General features: G+C 37.1%; 1 protein-coding gene across 2 annotated transcripts; it reads left to right on the top strand.

Annotated features, from left to right (window-relative positions):
- The first annotated feature begins 343 nt into the window (after window positions 1–343).
- sr (stripe) lies at window positions 344–14,228 on the top strand. 2 transcript variants are annotated; one of them, XM_064356282.1, is made up of 3 exons: window positions 344–1,050; window positions 8,209–8,580; window positions 10,062–14,228. In XM_064356282.1, exons 1-3 carry the CDS (start codon window positions 789–791, stop codon window positions 11,351–11,353), a joined length of 1,926 nt encoding a protein of 641 aa, XP_064212352.1. In that variant the 5' UTR covers window positions 344–788; the 3' UTR covers window positions 11,354–14,228. The 2 variants fall into 2 exon arrangements, with proteins under 2 accessions (XP_064212352.1, XP_008200856.1); XM_008202634.3 differs by lacking the exon at window positions 8,209–8,580 and having other exon boundaries at window positions 347–1,050.
- The last annotated feature ends 4,517 nt before the right edge of the window (window positions 14,229–18,745 follow it).

Genomic DNA, 18,745 nt, shown 5'->3' with positions numbered 1-18,745 from the left:
ATGGAAATGTAGCATGCAACGATAAAAACCATAATTAAGAGTTAACCATATGGGAACAAGAAGCCCTGTAAGCTTGGGAATAAAGTACTTAAAAGACGCAACTTTCATTTACGTTTTGGTGAACTGGTTGTAAATATAGGATTGAAAAAGTAGGTACGCTTAATATAAAAAGTAAGAGTGTTTCTAAAAGTTGAAGCTGAGGAGAAAAAGGATTTCTTCACACTGAATGCAATTTTGTTGAGATCGCCAATTGATAAAAAATCTGTTCCAATTATGACGGATTGTTTATTTATTTCAGATTTTTTTCAGTGTCCAGTTGTTTATGTTATTGTTTATGTGTATAGGTGTGTTGTTATTCGTTGTCGATTTCCGCGGCTGGCAACGGTGTGTTATTTGTAGATCCGTCGTTAAAAATAGTTTCCGTCTCATGCGTCCGTCGTCAAGTGTGACATCACAGGCATCGCGTCGAATTGCTACCTTTCGAGGAGGCGTCCGTTGGTCGTGATGACGTAGCCCTGAAAGAGTCGTGTGCCAACCGACGGAAGCAGCGGGTTCGAGGCCGTGCGTGTGACCTGGGGCCCGGGGGACCCACGCACCGGCTGCTCCATGACGCCGCGCGTGACGTCACCGCCCCGCAGAGGCGGCCGGTGTTGGCGTTGAGGAGCGCCGAAGCCGCTCATTCACGTGTCCGTGCTCGAACAGCGCGCGAGTGCTGTCGTCGTCGTCGTCGAGGTGGTGCAAGTGCGGCATGGCACCGGGAAGCCGCTCCGGCGCCGGCCGCTTCCAAGATGATAGCTCTGATGACGATGCGCAGGGAACGCGACGAGACGCGGAGTGATCGCGAACGCGACGCCGGTGCCGCCGACGAGTTCGTGGACATCCTGCAGGTGCAACAGCTGCTGTTGGACGGGGGCCGCCGCGAGCCGCCCCCAGCACAGGCCGCCACGTACCCGCCGCCCCCCTATTACCTAGGACAGGGGTATGGACAGCCGGCGGCCAGCGTCGACGATCTCGTCGCGCTTTGGTTCGCCGGCGGAAACACTGCTTCAGGTGTGTTATACGCTATTTTTTCTACCACCTACATACCTACTATTTTACGGATACGTCACCAAAATATTGGTTGTTGGGCAACGGACATGCGCCGAGTCAATGGCGGGGGTAATAAACATGGGCTTTGGGACCAATCACGTTCACGTACACGATTTCGCATTTTTTCTTCAAAATTAATAAGCACTGACAGCCGACACGTGTTTCGTCAACCTAGTTGGCATTATCAAATGTTTTAGAATCCGTATTAAGTCATAACCAAATTACAAGTTAAAAATCATTTTGTCATTTTTTTGTAGGCTTTTCTCGATTCTAGCTTCTCCTACTGTGATTTTTTTTCAAAATTTTAGAATAAAACTATAGTATCTCAGATTTTAGGTTTTTTGACTGTTTTCAGTTTCATTGGCATTTTATCGAACTTTAATGCTTAGACTTTTAATGTTATGCAGCTTAACAAACTATTAGTGATTCAGTACTTCAAGTGTAAGTTGTTCCCAAAAAATTTTTACTTATTTTTTACCACACAAATTACTAATACCAATGAAAGCTGTTTCAGATTACCAATTAGTAAATATTAGTTTTTGAAGTACAATGGCAATTATTTTAAATATTTCCTGCTTTAAAAGTAGCTAGTTTTAAAAGATTAGCCAATCTAGGGTCTCTTTAACAATGCCTATGTCATCTGAATAGATAATGGATTGCAACCCATTTTTATACATCTTCGTACAAAATAAAAAAATAACTGTTCTTTTTGTTCAAAATTTGTCTTGAACTTCACAGAAATCCCTGACAGTATTTGCCACATTTGATAAATTGTTAGTGTCACTAACAATAATTGTGGCTACGGGTTATGACGTCACAATCCCAACTTTAAATGAAAATAACTTGAGTAACAGAGTAGCTTTAGAAGGACGGGATTCACTATTACCTACAATAAGTATTTTTATTTTTGAGACAAAGTTTTTTTTAATTATAAATACTTTGCTTTTAAATTTTCTCCAAATGATAGAAAAAAAAAGTGCATTTAAAAAGGTTAAAAATATTTTCTTATTTTTAATTTTTTTACGACATTGGTACAAAGGAGGAGAGTACTTTAGGTAGTAATAACACTAATGAGTAATGACAGTCCTTTAACGTAACAAGTATCCAAAGTGATATTTTTCAATGTTTTTAAAATTTTTCAATAAATTATACCACTTTTTTTTTCTTAAAAATTCGTACTCCGTTTAAATAAAACAGATTATTTTCTTTAGCTAGCTTTATTATAAATTTAAACTATTTGTAATATTAGTTTAAGCAATTAAACCCAAGATATAACCCAAATTATTACCGAAAAAATAAGTTTGTTTACTTTTGCATATTTCTCGAATCTATTCTTTTTGAATAGGCGAACAAAATATCTCGAAACATACTCAACAGATTTTGATGAAATTTTTAGCGCGTATACCTATTCTAGTATATGTTTTTATTATGAAACGATTCCACCATCGGCAAGGTTTTTCATAAAATGTAGGTAAAACATTTTTAGGACAAATTAACACTATTTTATTTATGCAAGATGACTCTAAAAATATTTTTTACTGTATCTTTAACAATTAATAGTCAATAATCATTAATCAGTAATTACACTAAAATTAGCGTGTACCTACGCATGCGAGTTTTTTAGAATTTTAAATATTAAATATTAGTTCATCAAAATTTTATAATTCCTTTAGGTTTATAGAAGCGTCATTAATTTAATCCGCAATTAAATGCGTGATTAACTGATCACTTGACCAAGCAATTTGAAGCAATTTGGTTGGTCCATTCGCGTTGCTAACTTTTAACAATAAATTAAAATTTAATGAAGCTTTCTATAAACCGCCCTTAGTCATTCTAAAACAAACGATCATTAGATGTTTTGTGAAAAAAATACGTAAATAAATTTCTATAGAGCCAAAATTACCTTTGTTTGAATGTATAATTCTATTTGGAGGCTTAGCCTTAGACGTTTTTTGTACAAAACAAAAATAGAAATAATAATTTTTTTTGTGCAGCAACTTAATATTAATTAATTAGTTAATTTTGAATATAAGAAAATGTAGCTAAATTCTGAGACAATTCATACCATAGAAAAAAATATTTACCTAAGTAGTATTTAAACGCAAACATGAATTTTGTGCGACTATTAGTTTTTAACGTACCTACTTAAAAAATACTTCCAGCAGACTCACCTCATACCTTAAACAATTTTTTTTTTAACTTAAATAGTCAGAAACCATACAACGAAAAAAGCAGTTGTTCCATGTTCTACTTTCTCTAACTTTAAATTCCTTTTTTAAATAATTCGTAAAGCTGCATAGACTTATTAAAGCGCGATACTACAACAACCTCCAACCCAAAGTTTTCATTATAAAGCCAGCCTGTAATTATTTTTGTAAATTTACAGATAAGGTACTGGTTTTCCTGCTTTTATTATTTTTATTATTACTTATTATTTTTCATTCTCTACTTCCTCTATTTTTTACAGAATTATACGTAAAAATGATAAACACGAAACAGTTTTTTTAGTACAGTACCTACCCTATAATAAATGTTTCAGTTCACGAATAAGTGATACATTTTTCCACATTTCTGATCACGAGGCTAATTTTATCTGGGTTATTATTTATGCATTACATACTTTGCTGGTTTAAGCCGCGTCGTTACCCTATAAATATCCTCTCAATATAAAAATAAAATCACTAAATATTCATAAATGTAAAAATAAACGAAAATCCCGATCACGCATACCTCCAAAATTTAATAAAAATAATTCGCTTCGTGGAAAAATAGCATTTGGAAGTGCAGGCCATCGCACCGTAATATCAACACATTCACGATGATTAAGAGACGCATGCTTATTGGTTGACATTTACAACGTTGCTGGAACGTGTCCGATTTTACATATTGAATGTCAGACATTTGCTTCTAATTCGTGGATCGTTATCAGTTTTCAATAAAAACTATAATCACACGATTTCAATTTACAAATGGCGGAGCAACATGTTAATTATGACAAGAGCCGTAGGCGCGCCAATAAAAATAAAATTCCAAATTATTATTATTATATGGGCCATAAAATTATAATCAAACACACATCGAGAAAACATAAAGAAATTCACTCAGATAAGCTCGCATGTGACGAATCGGCCAAAGAGATAAACTTTATTTAAAATCCAAATTTTATTCCACTCAGGTTATCAACATGGAAAGTGTAGTTTTGTTGTACGAGATAATTTCAGTTATTAATGCATTTCGTTTAATTGCACAACTTTGATTTATTGACTTAGGAACTGAAACCATGACACGCGATTAGCCGGCGACAAGCTTCGAGAATAAATAAATAATTTATCGGCTTGGTCCCGGAACCAGCACACCATCAAACAATACCAATAATTTTCGATTCTCCAAGCACCATTTATCCATCTAAATGGTAACAGGATTCATTAAGTTACTCGAATTAATCATAACCTATGCATATACATTTCCACCACCTACGTTATCGCCGTAATTATTGGTTATTTGAATATCCCCTTTTTCGGAATTACTTACATAATAACATTGTGTTATATACCTATACATATTCAGTTTTACACCACATCTACTTTAAACCCACTCGATATTCGACACCAACGCACTTTGAAACGTCATGTCAAAATTTCGCCAAAGGTTCCATCGCTTTGAGACCTTGCAAGGCTCTTCCTGGCGCCTTTGCGTTTTTAGAGCAGCTCATCAGCATCGCCAACAGCAAAACAGCGCTTTGCTTTCAAAAATTATGCTAATTCGGAGATACCACATGACCCAAAATCTGGTCAAGATAATTACAAAGTTCAAACTTTAACTTCTATAGAATAATTTGATTTAGTATTGTTCTATTTTTCACTAGGATTTGCTAAGTGCTTCAAACAGTTTTGTTTATCCAACTGATTTTTGAGTCTTTTTTGCAAAAATAATGACAATCCTTCTTTAGAAAAAATTCTGATGAGAGCGGTGAAAATACGAAAAATAAAATAATTCTCGAAAAACTACGTGATTTTATTTAAGAAAAATTGCAAAAATTCCAACGTTAAAAGTAAATAGATATTCACCAAAAAGGCATATTTTTCTCTAAATTTTCACTTACAAATACATTCGGTTCACTTTCATAAAAACCATTTTGGTGGAAATTGGGTACTCTTGGCATTAACTTTTATATGAGTTGTCATGGTAATAGGTTAGTCAATTCCACCACAATGGTTTTTATCAAAGTGAACCGAAAGTAGGTATTTAAATTTCTAACAACTAAAAGTTTTTCCGTTCATTATTTTAAAGGGAAGCAGTACTATACCTACTATTTATTATTTTACAAAAGCTTAAATAGACAAATCTAGATATTGTCAACACTTTTTTTGGTTTTTTTTTGGTGTTCGTGGCAGCAGCGCTTGCCCTGCTTTACCTCATATTTATTTTGTGTTTGAATTGAGGGCAAATAATTTGTAAATTTTTTGAAATACAGTAAAATAAACCAGTTGTTGAATTGCATTTTCTTAACATTCGATGTAAATGCTTAATGCTTGTCAGGATCGATTCGGGAGCGCGTCCATGTTGTTTATTGATTTTTCGTTCCAAACTAGTATGATGTATCACTTTCATTGATGCCAGGAAGGAAGGGACGTTTTATGAATAAATTGCGGGGAGATGGCGGCATTATTGAATGAAATTCCAGGTAGGGGTACAATAGTGGGGATTGTTCCAGGGCGCGTCGCCATCATGTTGTTCGGAGGGGAGCAGATTCATGAATGAACTGACGTCACCATGATAAAGTTTGCCCTTCACCCTTTACTGTAGCTTTTTCTCGGCTTGTTGTTATAATTATGTAATGTGAGCGTCACGCTGCCTTAGTCAGCCCCCGTCTTTTGCCAGCTGATTTTATTTTGGTTCGTGATTCCTATGAGCCGTTGTTATTTTTAAATAGTGGCAACAGATGTTTTTCAAAAATAGGCGCGTGTTGTGATGGCGTTTAAATTTGGAGGATTATTCCGGGTTGGTTCGCACTTTTTCGGGTCGATGGGTTGGATCGTTGGGGCATAGCCAGGGCCGGCCTGGTTCTCCAGGCCCACGAGGGCCCCTTCACAAATGTCACGTAAATATAATAAAAAAAATGATCTACACCATTCTCAGCTAAACTTAATTTTTTTTAATTAGTGTGTATACAATTTAACGTACCTGATACGTTCCAACAAACAATAGAAAAATTATAAAAAAATTCTCAATTATTTTTCGCAATATTAAAAATACCTTTAAGGTTGAAGATTTGTTTCTCTTAATTTTTTTTTAAATATTTTTAATCTCTGATAGAACGAAGAAAGAAACCAAGTTTCTCTACTTTTTCACGTCAACGAAACTAAAAATTAAATTTTCAAAATTGTGATTTTTATATCCAGAAAGCTAAAAATTGATCTGGCAATTTAGTAACAAACATTTTATAGTTACAATTGTAACTGCTCCACAACACAATGGTGCCAATTTACCAAACCGTTTTGTGTCGATAAATTCGTTAAAAATGAAATTGAATTTTTACTACATTACTTGGAGATTTCTTGAAACTGTTCCTCGAACATAGTACATACAGTAAGTAATACCTTGTTAATGCAAAGTCAATAAAACCAAGGTGATTTGGACTATCAAAAAATTCAGATTACTTAGTATACTTGTAGTATGTTACATCTGTGCATTTTTAAGTTGTATTTATGCAATGCGTATAAAAAGTAACAACAATAATAATTAGATAGGTACATTTATAATTTGAAGAAACGTGAAATTTTTAATAAATTAATAAGTATAAAATACTTACCTATTGTTGAAAAGTTATAGTTTCCTTGAAATAATTATAATTCAATTACAGGTGCAGCATAAATTACAACAAAATTATTCGGACAAGAAAAATAAAACAAAGTGTTTCAATCAACTAGTTTCGCTCCTTACTGAACATCATCAGCATCGCTACAGAAAGAGAAGACAATTAATAATTTTGTAATTGTCCTTTTTTTGTAGCGATCCTGATGATGTTCAGTAGCGAACGAAACTAGTATGAAACATTTTGTTTCATTTTTCCTGTCCGAATAATGAGATTAATCTACATCGTAACAAAATATACTTATATTTTTTGGAAATAATGCGCAATTTTTGTTGATAATTTTTCGTTTATTAAAAAAATGCTTCTTTTAATCGCTGGAATGTTAACATGTTCGGCGTCGCAAGATTATTTTCTGTCCTCGATTTCAATAGTATAACAGCCTATCCAACTCCATATAAGTTAGCTAAGACACTGCCATTTACACCACTCAAGAATTTATTTAAAAATATTTTTTGTTTTATTGTCAAAGTAATGTGCTTCCTCTTTGCCATTATATCAACTAAGAGTTTCTGAAGCAATTTGAAACTAGTTTAGGTTGCAAATAATGCAGACGGATCATTCCGAATTATCAGGTCATAATTATTCAGATTACAGAATTCATAATGTTCTCTGAAAATCTCTTCGGATTTTTATTGTATAGCATTAATATCTAATAAAGAGAAATAACTCATCTACATCTAATAAATGACCATATTGTCGCTAAGATAATACGCCAAAAAATATAAATAATAAAAATAAAAATTTACTGAAATGTATTTTTATTTTTTGTTGTTTAAAACCATCCAGTCTTTAACTTTATCTGTAGGCATAGTTAAGTTAAAATAACCTGCGTAAGCGGCTTTTTGCTGAGGCCCAAAGCTAGAGAGATAATTTTTGTGTGAGCCTAGTCCGGTCCTGGTATTGTTGGTCTATAGAATGGTAAGCGCCGTGTTACGTCACCGCGACGTCACGTTACGTTTGTTGGTGGTGGGGCGTCATTGGAGGGGTCCTGCTCGCGATTGGCTGGCCCCTCGCTTGCGACTTCCAAATATGGAACAGATACTCCATTCATAAAAGTAAAGTAGCGCTCGCGCCGCGACCAGTTTCTGAGAAGCTCCCGTGCTCGGAGGTAGTGCAGCATCGTCGAGTAGTAGTAAATTTGAGCTAGGACGGGTGTCCTTCTGGAGTCACCCTCGACACGAGTGGTGCCGAGGACGCTAGTGCAGTGCGTGCCGCCGGCGCTACAAGCCCCTGTTCTGTGGTAGGGCCCCCGGCGAGCGCCCCCAACCCGCCGGCCACCATGATCATGGACGGCCTGGACACGCTGCCCGCACAGCACCACCACCACCACCACCATCATCACCACTCCGCCTTCCTGCTGACCGAGTCGGCGGCCGCCGCCGCCGCCGCCGCTCACCACTTCAACGTGCTCAGCTTCGACACGTGTCTGTACAAGAGCGTCGCCTCCTCGGTGGACGCCGGCGGCAGCCCCGCGCCCGCCGCCGTCTGCACCGCCGCCGACGAGCCCGCCGTCTCCGAGGCGCAGCCCGGCGACCTCAACACCCCCGTCACCACCTCCAGCGACATTCCCTCCTTCTTCGGGCCCTCCACCGTCGTCGAACCGCCGCCCATCACAGGTGAGTCCGCCAAAGACGACTATATTTACTCCTCTGGCGGACCTCCGGGTTAATTATAGTCCTTGCGTCACCGTGTTATGGCTACACTGCTTTGAGCATTTGTTACAACAACCCTCGTGACGTCGGCTGCAATCGCAACAAGTGCGCCGCTTGGACTCGCCCGAACTTACCACCCTCTCGATCAATACCACACACCATTCAACTTTGCTCCATTCATACCGTCGTTTTACGATACACCTATTGATCGCACATGCTCAACCCGAATTATCTTCTTATCACACATAAACACTATTACTGATTTTATAGTGTTGCCATTACGCAAAACTGTGAAAACCGATTATCGCCACCAAGCGCTGAAATGCGAAATTTTACCACCGGCTGCGCCAACTTACAAAGGGTGACACTAATTTCACTGACAGTCAACAACAATTTCCACTTTTTCCGCTTACAGTATAAATCAACTGATTTTCTGCCATAATTTTGAGTATTTGAGGAAAATAATCAATATATTAGAATGTAAAATTTTTACGTGCCCTGATTTCAAGTTGTTCAACAGCTGTTATTTTTAAATATTTTAAACCTTACGTACACTTTTTTGAACTTTTTTCTTTCAATGTCTCCTCTGAGACGTTCTTAATACTAATAAAAAATTTGAGATGTTTTACAACCCAAAAATAGTATTTCTCTCGTAATCATTCCCTTATATAAATGTTAAAATTCAAGAATAAAATCTATTTTGTCGAGTTATTTTAACAAAATTTCAAGCGTTTCTTTGCTTAATTCACCAAATATTACCACAGAATATTTTTTCACCTACTTAATCGTGTACCTATCGTACCCTCTTTTTACAACAAATGTTACTTTCTAGATTTGTCAAAATATTATGAAATATAAAATTCTCCTTAGTTCGGATTTGTTTTTTAACCGCCACAAGATTTTTTACACGATTCTTGAGGATTCTATTAAAAATTACAACATTTTTTTAAAACGGTATACCATGTGAATCAATCACATGAATCCGTAGTCACTTGACACCTATCAAATCATTGAAAATTATTATTTGTTTCATAAAGCGCATAAACGAAAAACTCTTATTGGCCGCTTCTTACATCAACTGACCATCTAAAAATTGAAAAAAAATCGATTAAAACCCATGTATATTTTATTTTGCGAACGGAGCCGGTTTCTCTCTAAGTAGCATTTTTTTAATTATTAATTAAAGAAAAATTTGCCCACTAAAAATGAGCGGTTGAAACAAACTTTAAAGTAATTATTTATGTAGTATTTGGTTATGACTGGTGTTTCTTTATTAAAACCTGAGATATGGGCACGTCGTGTCGGGTTTCAGGCTGTTTTCCGCGCCGATAACGCACGTGGAGCGCAAATGTCCAACCGCCACTTGGCTGCGTGTGCACATTGTCAGCTTTTCTTCCTGATAGACTACCACTGAACTGAAAATAATATTTGCATGGTATTTGCAGGCTCCCTTGACCCGGAGGAGCTCACTTTGGACCAACAACAGCAGCAACAGCAGCAGATAAGTCCCCACCATTCACCTTCAGGCAGTCACATCGGCGAACGTGCAACCCCCCAAGACAGCGCTCTGAGTCCCAGCCTTCGCGAGGAAGAAAACACGAACCACAGCACCCTTAGCATGTATCCCACGGGAACATCTCACGCGAACAACATGGGAAAAATGCATCATCGAACCGTTTACACATCAGCGTCGAGTCCAAACATGTCGGGGAACATTCAAATGCAGTCGGTTGAAGGCATGGCTCATTCTCCCTCGACGGTGAATCCGTGGTTGTTGTCCAGCGGGGACAAGCCGATTTATCCGGCGATGTTCGGGCTTTTGGGGCAAGGAAGCTCCCAATCGCCCCAACAGCAGTACCCTTCAGCAACCCCCAGCCCTGCAGGGACGCAGTACGAGGAACAGCTCATGAGCATGGACTGCGGGCTGAAACAACCTCCAAGTTACCCCAGTTGTTCAGCTTCGACGAGTCTCCAGTTAGAGTTGCAACAACAACAGGACTTGGTTTATTCCCGCGTCGGGCAGCCGCTCGTGGCGAGCACCGCCAAGTACCAATGGGACTCCCAGGAGTACAGTCCGCAAAGTTCAAGTGCGTTAGTGGTGCCCAGCACTTCGAATTTAGTACCGAAACAAGAACCGTTCAGTGCGGGGTGTTCGAGTGAAATCGGCCAACAATCAAACTCCTCGTACGGTGTGCAGCTAGCAGAGTACAACCCTTCGACGAGTAAAGGCCACGAGATCCTCTCCCAGGTGTACCAGCAGTCCCCAGTCCCGCTCAAGCTCGTCCCGGTCAAGCCCCGCAAGTACCCCAACCGCCCCAGCAAAACCCCGGTCCATGAGCGCCCTTACGCATGTCCCGTGGAGAACTGCGACCGCCGCTTTTCCCGCTCCGACGAGCTCACGCGCCACATCCGCATCCACACGGGCCAGAAACCCTTCCAGTGCCGCATCTGCATGCGGTCCTTCTCGCGGTCGGACCACCTCACCACGCACATTCGCACCCACACGGGGGAAAAGCCCTTCTCGTGCGACGTCTGCGGGAGGAAGTTCGCCCGCAGCGACGAGAAGAAGAGGCACGCGAAGGTGCACCTCAAGCAGAGGATGAAGAAGGAGAGCAAGATGGGGCAGCAGCAGCAGCAGCAGCAGCAACCCCCGCAACAGCACATGCAGCACCACATGCATGCCAGTCACACGGTGACCAGTGAGGACGGCCTCTCGGTGGTGACGACGACTCTGTGAGAATTACCCACCGCCGAGTTGGCACCCGGCGAATGTGTTCTTTTCATACGCGATGACTGTGATCTCGGCACCGACTCCGCTCGGCTCATCTACGTGCGAATCGAATGAAAAGCACAGCGACCTGAAACCATGATCTCCGTTTTCAAGGGCTGGCCGACGGGATACAGGGCCTGGCGAAAGGTTTTCACCAAAGTTTTCCTTTTTACAACCTTGCTTTTGCACAACTTTTTTAACGAAATTTCCGACCATTATACAAAAAAAAGTATTTTAAGTTATTATACAGTCCAAAAGTCCTTCTTATCTTTCTCATATTTTAATTAAACGAATTTTTAACTTTTACCATCATTTTAAAAATGCACTCTTTTGATATTTACTAAATCTTGCATTTACACAACGACCTTACAGTTTTTTACGTGTTTTTTCTAATTATGAAATAGAGATGCGTTTGTTAATCGATTTTAAAGAATTGTTTTTAGAAGAATCGTGTTTGTTTCTTTTTTCTTTTAATACATTTTTTTAGTACGCCAATTATGCGTGAAACATAAAGTGCTATAAGTAATATGATCGTAATTTAAAAACGAAATTTTGTTTTGTTTTTAAGTTATACAAATTTTTTTTAAAAACAAACTACTACGAATTATACCTAATTCATCTTGGACAATAATATGCAATTTGACTCGCAAAGGCGCATTTTTAAATTAATGATTGACTTTAATTTTTTCTACAAATCACTTTTTTGTATTACAAGAATTTTACATTTTTACCAGCATTTTTAAAAGGACTTCGCTTTTTTAATTTTGGTAATTCCATTCTCATGGTTAAAATTTTGAATTCTTTTCGAATTAAAATTAGACAAGACCCTTTTTTGTTTTTTTAATTAAGTTGGTCAATTATTATTATGGATCTGTAAAGGGTTATAAGCACAATTTTTTTATGGCAAACTGCTAGGAAAAATTATAGTACTTCATCTTTAAGAATCTTCTTTACCATTCTCAACTTCATTTCCACTTACGTTCTTACTTTTTTATTGTACTTTCGTATGACTTTAATTTTTTTGTGTACAAAAATTTAAAAAATCTTCTAACGAAGCACTAAACTTGAATTTTTTTACCACCTAAACAACTGTAAAAAACCACTTTTCTACTGATGCATTTTTTTAATTTTGGTGCATTTATAATGAGATATGAGTTCAGAAAAGTGCGACATATGGACGATATCAGAGAAAATCAAAATATATTTTTACGCTTGTGCACTGGCTTGAGAAAAAGGGAGAACAGTGATTTTGTAATTTGTCCAAGGGTGAAAATGTCGCCAAAGGGCCTTGATGCCGTTAGTCGGTTGTGGCCCTGCGCCCGTCTCAGTGGCGTAACGAGAGGCCTGTTTACAAGGGTCCCGGCAATGCCAACTTTGAAAGAGTTCGCTTCCTGGGCCCCTCCCTGGTTACGCCACTGGCCCGTCAACGTGTGTGCCATTAGTGTCGATTAATTTATTCTCGTGGACTTCTCTTGGAACCTTTAAAGTGTCAGTGTAATGTATGTATGGGTTTTTTTAATACATGCGCAACCGGCAACTCGAGCCAGTTTTATACGCTGCCATCAGACTGATTTTTATTGCACTGGTTGTTTGATATGAAATCCTATTTTTGTAAATGTTTCGATTTGTTGATGTATCTATATTTTATCGTGTCCAAGACACCTGAATAGTTTTTAACATTAGAGACAAGTTAACAAAAATGGCTTTAATTAATAATTAATAGGTATTATAACTGTTTTAAACTTGTTGCCAAATAACACATTTTAAAACTCTTTTATACATTCCGTACTAGTGTTTTTGTTCTTTTTATATAATTATTAAAAATTGTTGAGTGGTTTAAATTGTATTTTTGTTGATGCAACAAAAGTTGTCAATAGTCCAATACAAAAGTCAATACAAGTCTCCAAACGCACACTCTGGGCAGAAAAAAACAGGACCGTTTGGCGAACTTTTGTCAGAAAGAAGCTGTTTTATCGAGAATGCCTTAACGAAGTGTCTTGAGCAACTAACATGTAAGATTAGAAAAACAAATCCAGTCGATTATCTGCGAGGCCATTGTTCCATAGTTACCAACAGTGTTGGGATTCTCATTTCTCGTTTAGTTTTCTTTAATTCAAATTCAAGTTCAAATTTTGTGCCATTTGTATGTTGTGAGCTGCATATTTTTAGACTTGTGCCATAACACAAACACAGTGAATCGGAGAGAAAACCGCTTCCCAACACTGGTTACCGCGTTGCGACGGATTCTGTCGCACGACTTGAGCACTCTGACTGTCCCCCATCAAAATATCAATGTTAGTTGGTGGCGCTGTCCACTCTAAAAACAAGCGTACAAATACCATAGGCCTAATTTCATTCAACTATTTACTATATTGTAATAATTATATACCATGCGGATGTATATAATGAATTTTGTAAATATCGACTATCAAATAACGTTAACTCTGTACATACTATTGAAACATTTGATTGATCTTGTTGATCCCGGCTGTTGTCATAATTGTTGTTGCTGTGCCTCCAGAGGCGCGATTTTGATTACTCCCTTCCACGCACTTTGATGACTATCTATTTTTATATCCCGAATATTAGGTGTTACCTTTATCAAAAATGAAATTTCTTATTCGACTCATGAGGCTGTTGTATTGTGAATGTGATATTTGAATACATGGATATTGTAAATTATTATCACAGACATCCCCTATTTATTTGTACATGTTGTCAAAAATCAACTGAGTTAAGAGAGAAAACTGTTCAAGTCGATGTATTATATTCATAAGTGGTTGTGCTCAGCTCTATGAAATCTCACTTGATCAGACAAATATAAACTGCTGATTAAATTAAACACCGTGTTTCAATTCACCTTTTCTCATCCCAAAAAGTCAACGAACGCAGCCTCTGCGTCCAGATCGAGGCTTATTAGGAGGGCATCTTCAACGAGTGACGTCACGAACGCGTGCCCCACCTTGGCCAAGCCTTTATCTCATTGCATTAAGGCAAGTTTCCTAAACAGTCGCTTTTATGTTACAGTCATTTGGGCTTTAAGCTGTGTGGGAAGCGAGCCTTTGTCAATGGTGGCAAGCTCTTATTTATTCCGTCAAGCTTCGCAGAAATGCTCCACTATTTATTACAATTTTTTCAAGGTAAGTGTCCAAAAGCAAATAAAAATCAAACTATTTCAAATGACACGACCCACGTTGCTATTCACTCTATCATTTTTTCAAACCGTTAGATCAAGGTGTGGAATAATGTATAGTTTCTTTAGAAAAAACGATCTGAATATTTTATTAAAATAATGAAAGGTGAAACTCCAAGTGGTGACATTTTTACGATCACAACCTTGGCAGTAATTAATCATTTGTATCGAAAATCGAAATTTTTACATCACCGCGACGACATTTTTGGAACAAATGCAAACTTTCATTTTCTGATCAGCTAACTTACAAAACTAGACCAAATTTTGTGACGCGAGCTAAAGACAGAGTGGAATCGAAATCAAAACTCCTATTTCTGATTTTTTTGTAATTCCCCTAATTTTTTAAATGGACCACTTTTTGTTGCGCTTTATCATAATTCTAATTAAATTTACAAATACAATTTCAACAGAGCGCCCAAATTTTTTTTGTAAAAATCGACTGCATTTAGAACTAAGTACAAATGTCTCTATCATCGCAAACATTTTTTCTAGTTGACCGTTTTTTAATTTCGATATTAATGAATTATTTGATTTAAAAAAGGATGTATTAATAGACGTCATTAATACATTATTTTTCATCATTTTTCAACTGTTTTTGGGATTTTAACGTTTTGATGATATTTTTATATAAACAACTATACACTAGTTATACTCACATAAATAAAAAACAATGACGAGTAACATCAATAACATCATACATTTTAATAATCCATAATTACTTTTGGTTATTTATAATAATATTATTAATATTACAATTGTTCAAATTTAAGAACGGAACAGATACATTGTTTATGTTCTGAACGTCCGAATTTAAATCTAGGTTTAAATCATTATGGGTGTTTTCGAAATTGTAAAAAGTAATTGTAATTCGTAATTGTTGGTAATTGTGCGATGAAAAAGATGATATTGGTTTTGATTTGTAATTCGTTTCAAATTTTGTCACAAAAAACGGTCAAAGAAAAAAATATTGTAGTAAACTCGTTTGTTAATGGGCAATTAATAAATTCAACTATTAAAGGCACTCACTCGCTATCGTTCGTTCGTGCTTTAAACAGTTTCGTTTATTAATAGCGTTCATTAACAAACTAGTTTATTAAATAACTATTAACAAACCATCACTATTATTGGAAAAAAATCCTTGCTTGACTATAATGTCTTATAAAAATTATTTCTTAAACACATACTTTTGACCTGAAAAATTTACCCTTTTCTTGATATCAATTTTCAAAAACATTTTGTAAACATTGTGGTTAATCACTGCAAAAACTGCGAAACACTTTTGGTTCGCTTTCGTGAACTTGTGATTAGATTTATTGTTTAGGAGTAGTAGTCTACTTAAATCTAATCACAATTTAAGCAGACCGCACTAAAATTATTGTGGTCAATTCATTTATGTTAAAATTAATGTGACTTTTTTGTTTTTTATGTTTTAAATTTTCATCACTTTTTTTTCGTCTAACAGAAACAAATCAAGAACAGTGGAATCAAAGAAAACTATTTAATAAGTGCCTTTCCACACTTTATAAATTACATTTTTAATTAATTAAAAACTTGTGAACTGTTGCTAGAATCATGTTCTGTAAATTGAAAAAAATTTTCAGATGCGTTTTATTGAAATTATGCTCCTCTCGTTGAGGTGAATCTAATCACAATTTGGCCGCAGCGCCGCGAAAGCTAGTTTTGTGTCTAAAATAATGAAGTGGTTAATTTGGTCGTGCCCTGGCCGCAACTAGCACAATTATGTTATCAAGTTGATTGACAATAAACTAGGAGGCCGATTGTTCTTGATTACTTTCTTCTAGTATGTGCAGGTCCACAATTTGCCGGATCATTAGTTTCGTGAAAAAATTTAATTGAAAGAGATAATTTTGAGTTCTAACAAAACCGCATTAGATAGATAGTAATAAAACCTGACGATATCCTACTCAGTTAATTAAAATTTGTGTAGAAAATGCAGCCTACATGTCGACAACAATACGTAATTGTTCGCTTCATTTGCTTTGCCGGTGATTTTTATTGGTTTTCTGAATCGGTAAACAGTTAAACTCACTCATCTCAATTGGAATAAATGCGCAGTTTACGCATTTATCTGCCTCAAATCTAAATCTGGTGATTTTTCTACGTTGTTGCTGTTGCAATGAAAGCAAACGCTGTCTTGCATGGTTGGATATGTGGATTGTAATAAGCGGGCATAAATAATGTCCCAAGCTCTTGGACATTCTACAATTTACACTGTTCTTGGCTCGAGTTGGAAAAGAGAAGAGAGGTGCAACTCTTTCGCGCTCTCCTTATTTGTTTGGAGGTAGGCGATGTGTCTTTCGATATTAGCATATCGTTCGATAAACATGTTGGGATTCTTGATGTGGAGCAGTTAGTTTTATAACGCTGCCGGATTGTAATTTCGAAGGATAAACCTGAGATTTAACCAATAACGCGTTCAGAGGCGGAGTAACTCAACCCGGGCTTCTGGCAATAAAAAACAACACTAAACGTTTCAGGAACAATACAATTTATACAAAAAATTATTCGACAATCACTGTAACACACTTTTGTAAAAAATGGCTTAATCCGCCTCTGGACGCGACCAGTCTTGTGCTCACTCCGCATCCAACAAATAAATCAACACATGAGGAAAAATTCCACAAATTAACGGCCCCGCGGGACGCCTTTGTCAACTGACAAATGCAATTCGACCTCTTCATTTTAAGCCTAAGCCTTTTTCCGAAAATCCGGACGCGAGACTCCCACGCCTGTTAGCACTTTTAGCTTGAATTTATCTTGAAAAACTTTCTATTGCCTAATCAATGGCTCTCATCTCGGTCGATACATTAGATAATGGAGTCATATTATTATGAAATTTCGTCATCTTGCATGCTCATTACTGTGCTTTATGTGAGGCTTAAAGCAATAAATATCAGCATAAAAGCCGTGAAGTGTTCACGTAATTCCTGCTATTTAGAAAAATGAGCATAAGGAAGCCGTAAAATAAAAAGTGATGGAATCGCGGTCTGAATTTGGCAAACGCAAAGCGGAATAAAGTGCATTGAATGCTCTCTCTCTTCTCTCCTAATAGGAACAAGAGTGTGTAGCTGTGCACGGTTCAGGTTCACGGCCCATGGCTGTTTTATGTTCTACTGCTCATTGAGATGGGTCCAGAGATATACGCTGAGATAAACAACAATTCTGTATTTGTTACGACTTGACAGTCACATTTTATAATAACATTATATAGTATTTATGTTGGTGTGACGTTTCGGTGACGTAGCTATGCGTGGATGGTACCGGCGCCAACTCAATGTACCTATATGGAGTGTCCTAGCACCTGTTGGCCGAAGACTTGTTTTCGTAAATTAACACATTTATTAAACAAGCGTCCTGGATTTGATACACGGCGTGGGCGAGATATATCTGAGGATTATTGCGGAAATTGCACGAAACGACGCAGCATGATGCCAAATTTTACATACCACTATTTTCTTTTTTCAAGTGTTTATTTTCTTATTACGAAAAATGTTGCACATGTGTCGAAAATCTTAACAATCCGGACCTTGAGTGGAGGACCCATCGCGGGTCAAGCTGGGTCACAATTTTCATTGATTCACACCTCAAAATCTTATCGAATTTGTTGAAACTTTTTTGGAAAACATTCTGAGAGATCATGTTGCAGTTCTTCGCTCTAGTAAAGTTTGCCGTCTTCCACTACCTTAGTTCTTACCTTTGGTCCATTTCATGGCAAAATCAGCAACATGGTGAATTTTTCATAATTTTACTAAATTGTAGGAATATATATATGGAAACTTTTAGATCCTTTGCAATTATTTGACAACATAGTGAATTTTAAGATTGTTAAGAAATTTTTAGACAATACTATTTCACATACTGGGTGTTTACAGTATTGGGGTTGAACTTAAAGGGGATGATGTGAGTGATAGAAGAAGCCCATAACACTATATAAAATAAAAATCATTCAATTTGCGTTATTTGTTTGTAAACTGCTGTTTCGACTACAACAATTGTGCTTGGCCGTAAGTCCTAATTATGACAACCAATTCATTAATTCATTATCTTCATAATTGTGGTCCAGGGACGTAAATTTGATGAAAAACCTCCACAAAACCCAAACCAAACTTGGTCGAAACGATTTCGGTTGGAATAATCAAACAAAA

Source organism: Tribolium castaneum, chromosome 4, assembly GCF_031307605.1.
Source record: "Tribolium castaneum strain GA2 chromosome 4, icTriCast1.1, whole genome shotgun sequence".
Taxonomy (NCBI): domain Eukaryota; kingdom Metazoa; phylum Arthropoda; class Insecta; order Coleoptera; family Tenebrionidae; genus Tribolium; species Tribolium castaneum.
This window is presented reverse-complemented; position numbering and strand designations above follow the sequence as displayed.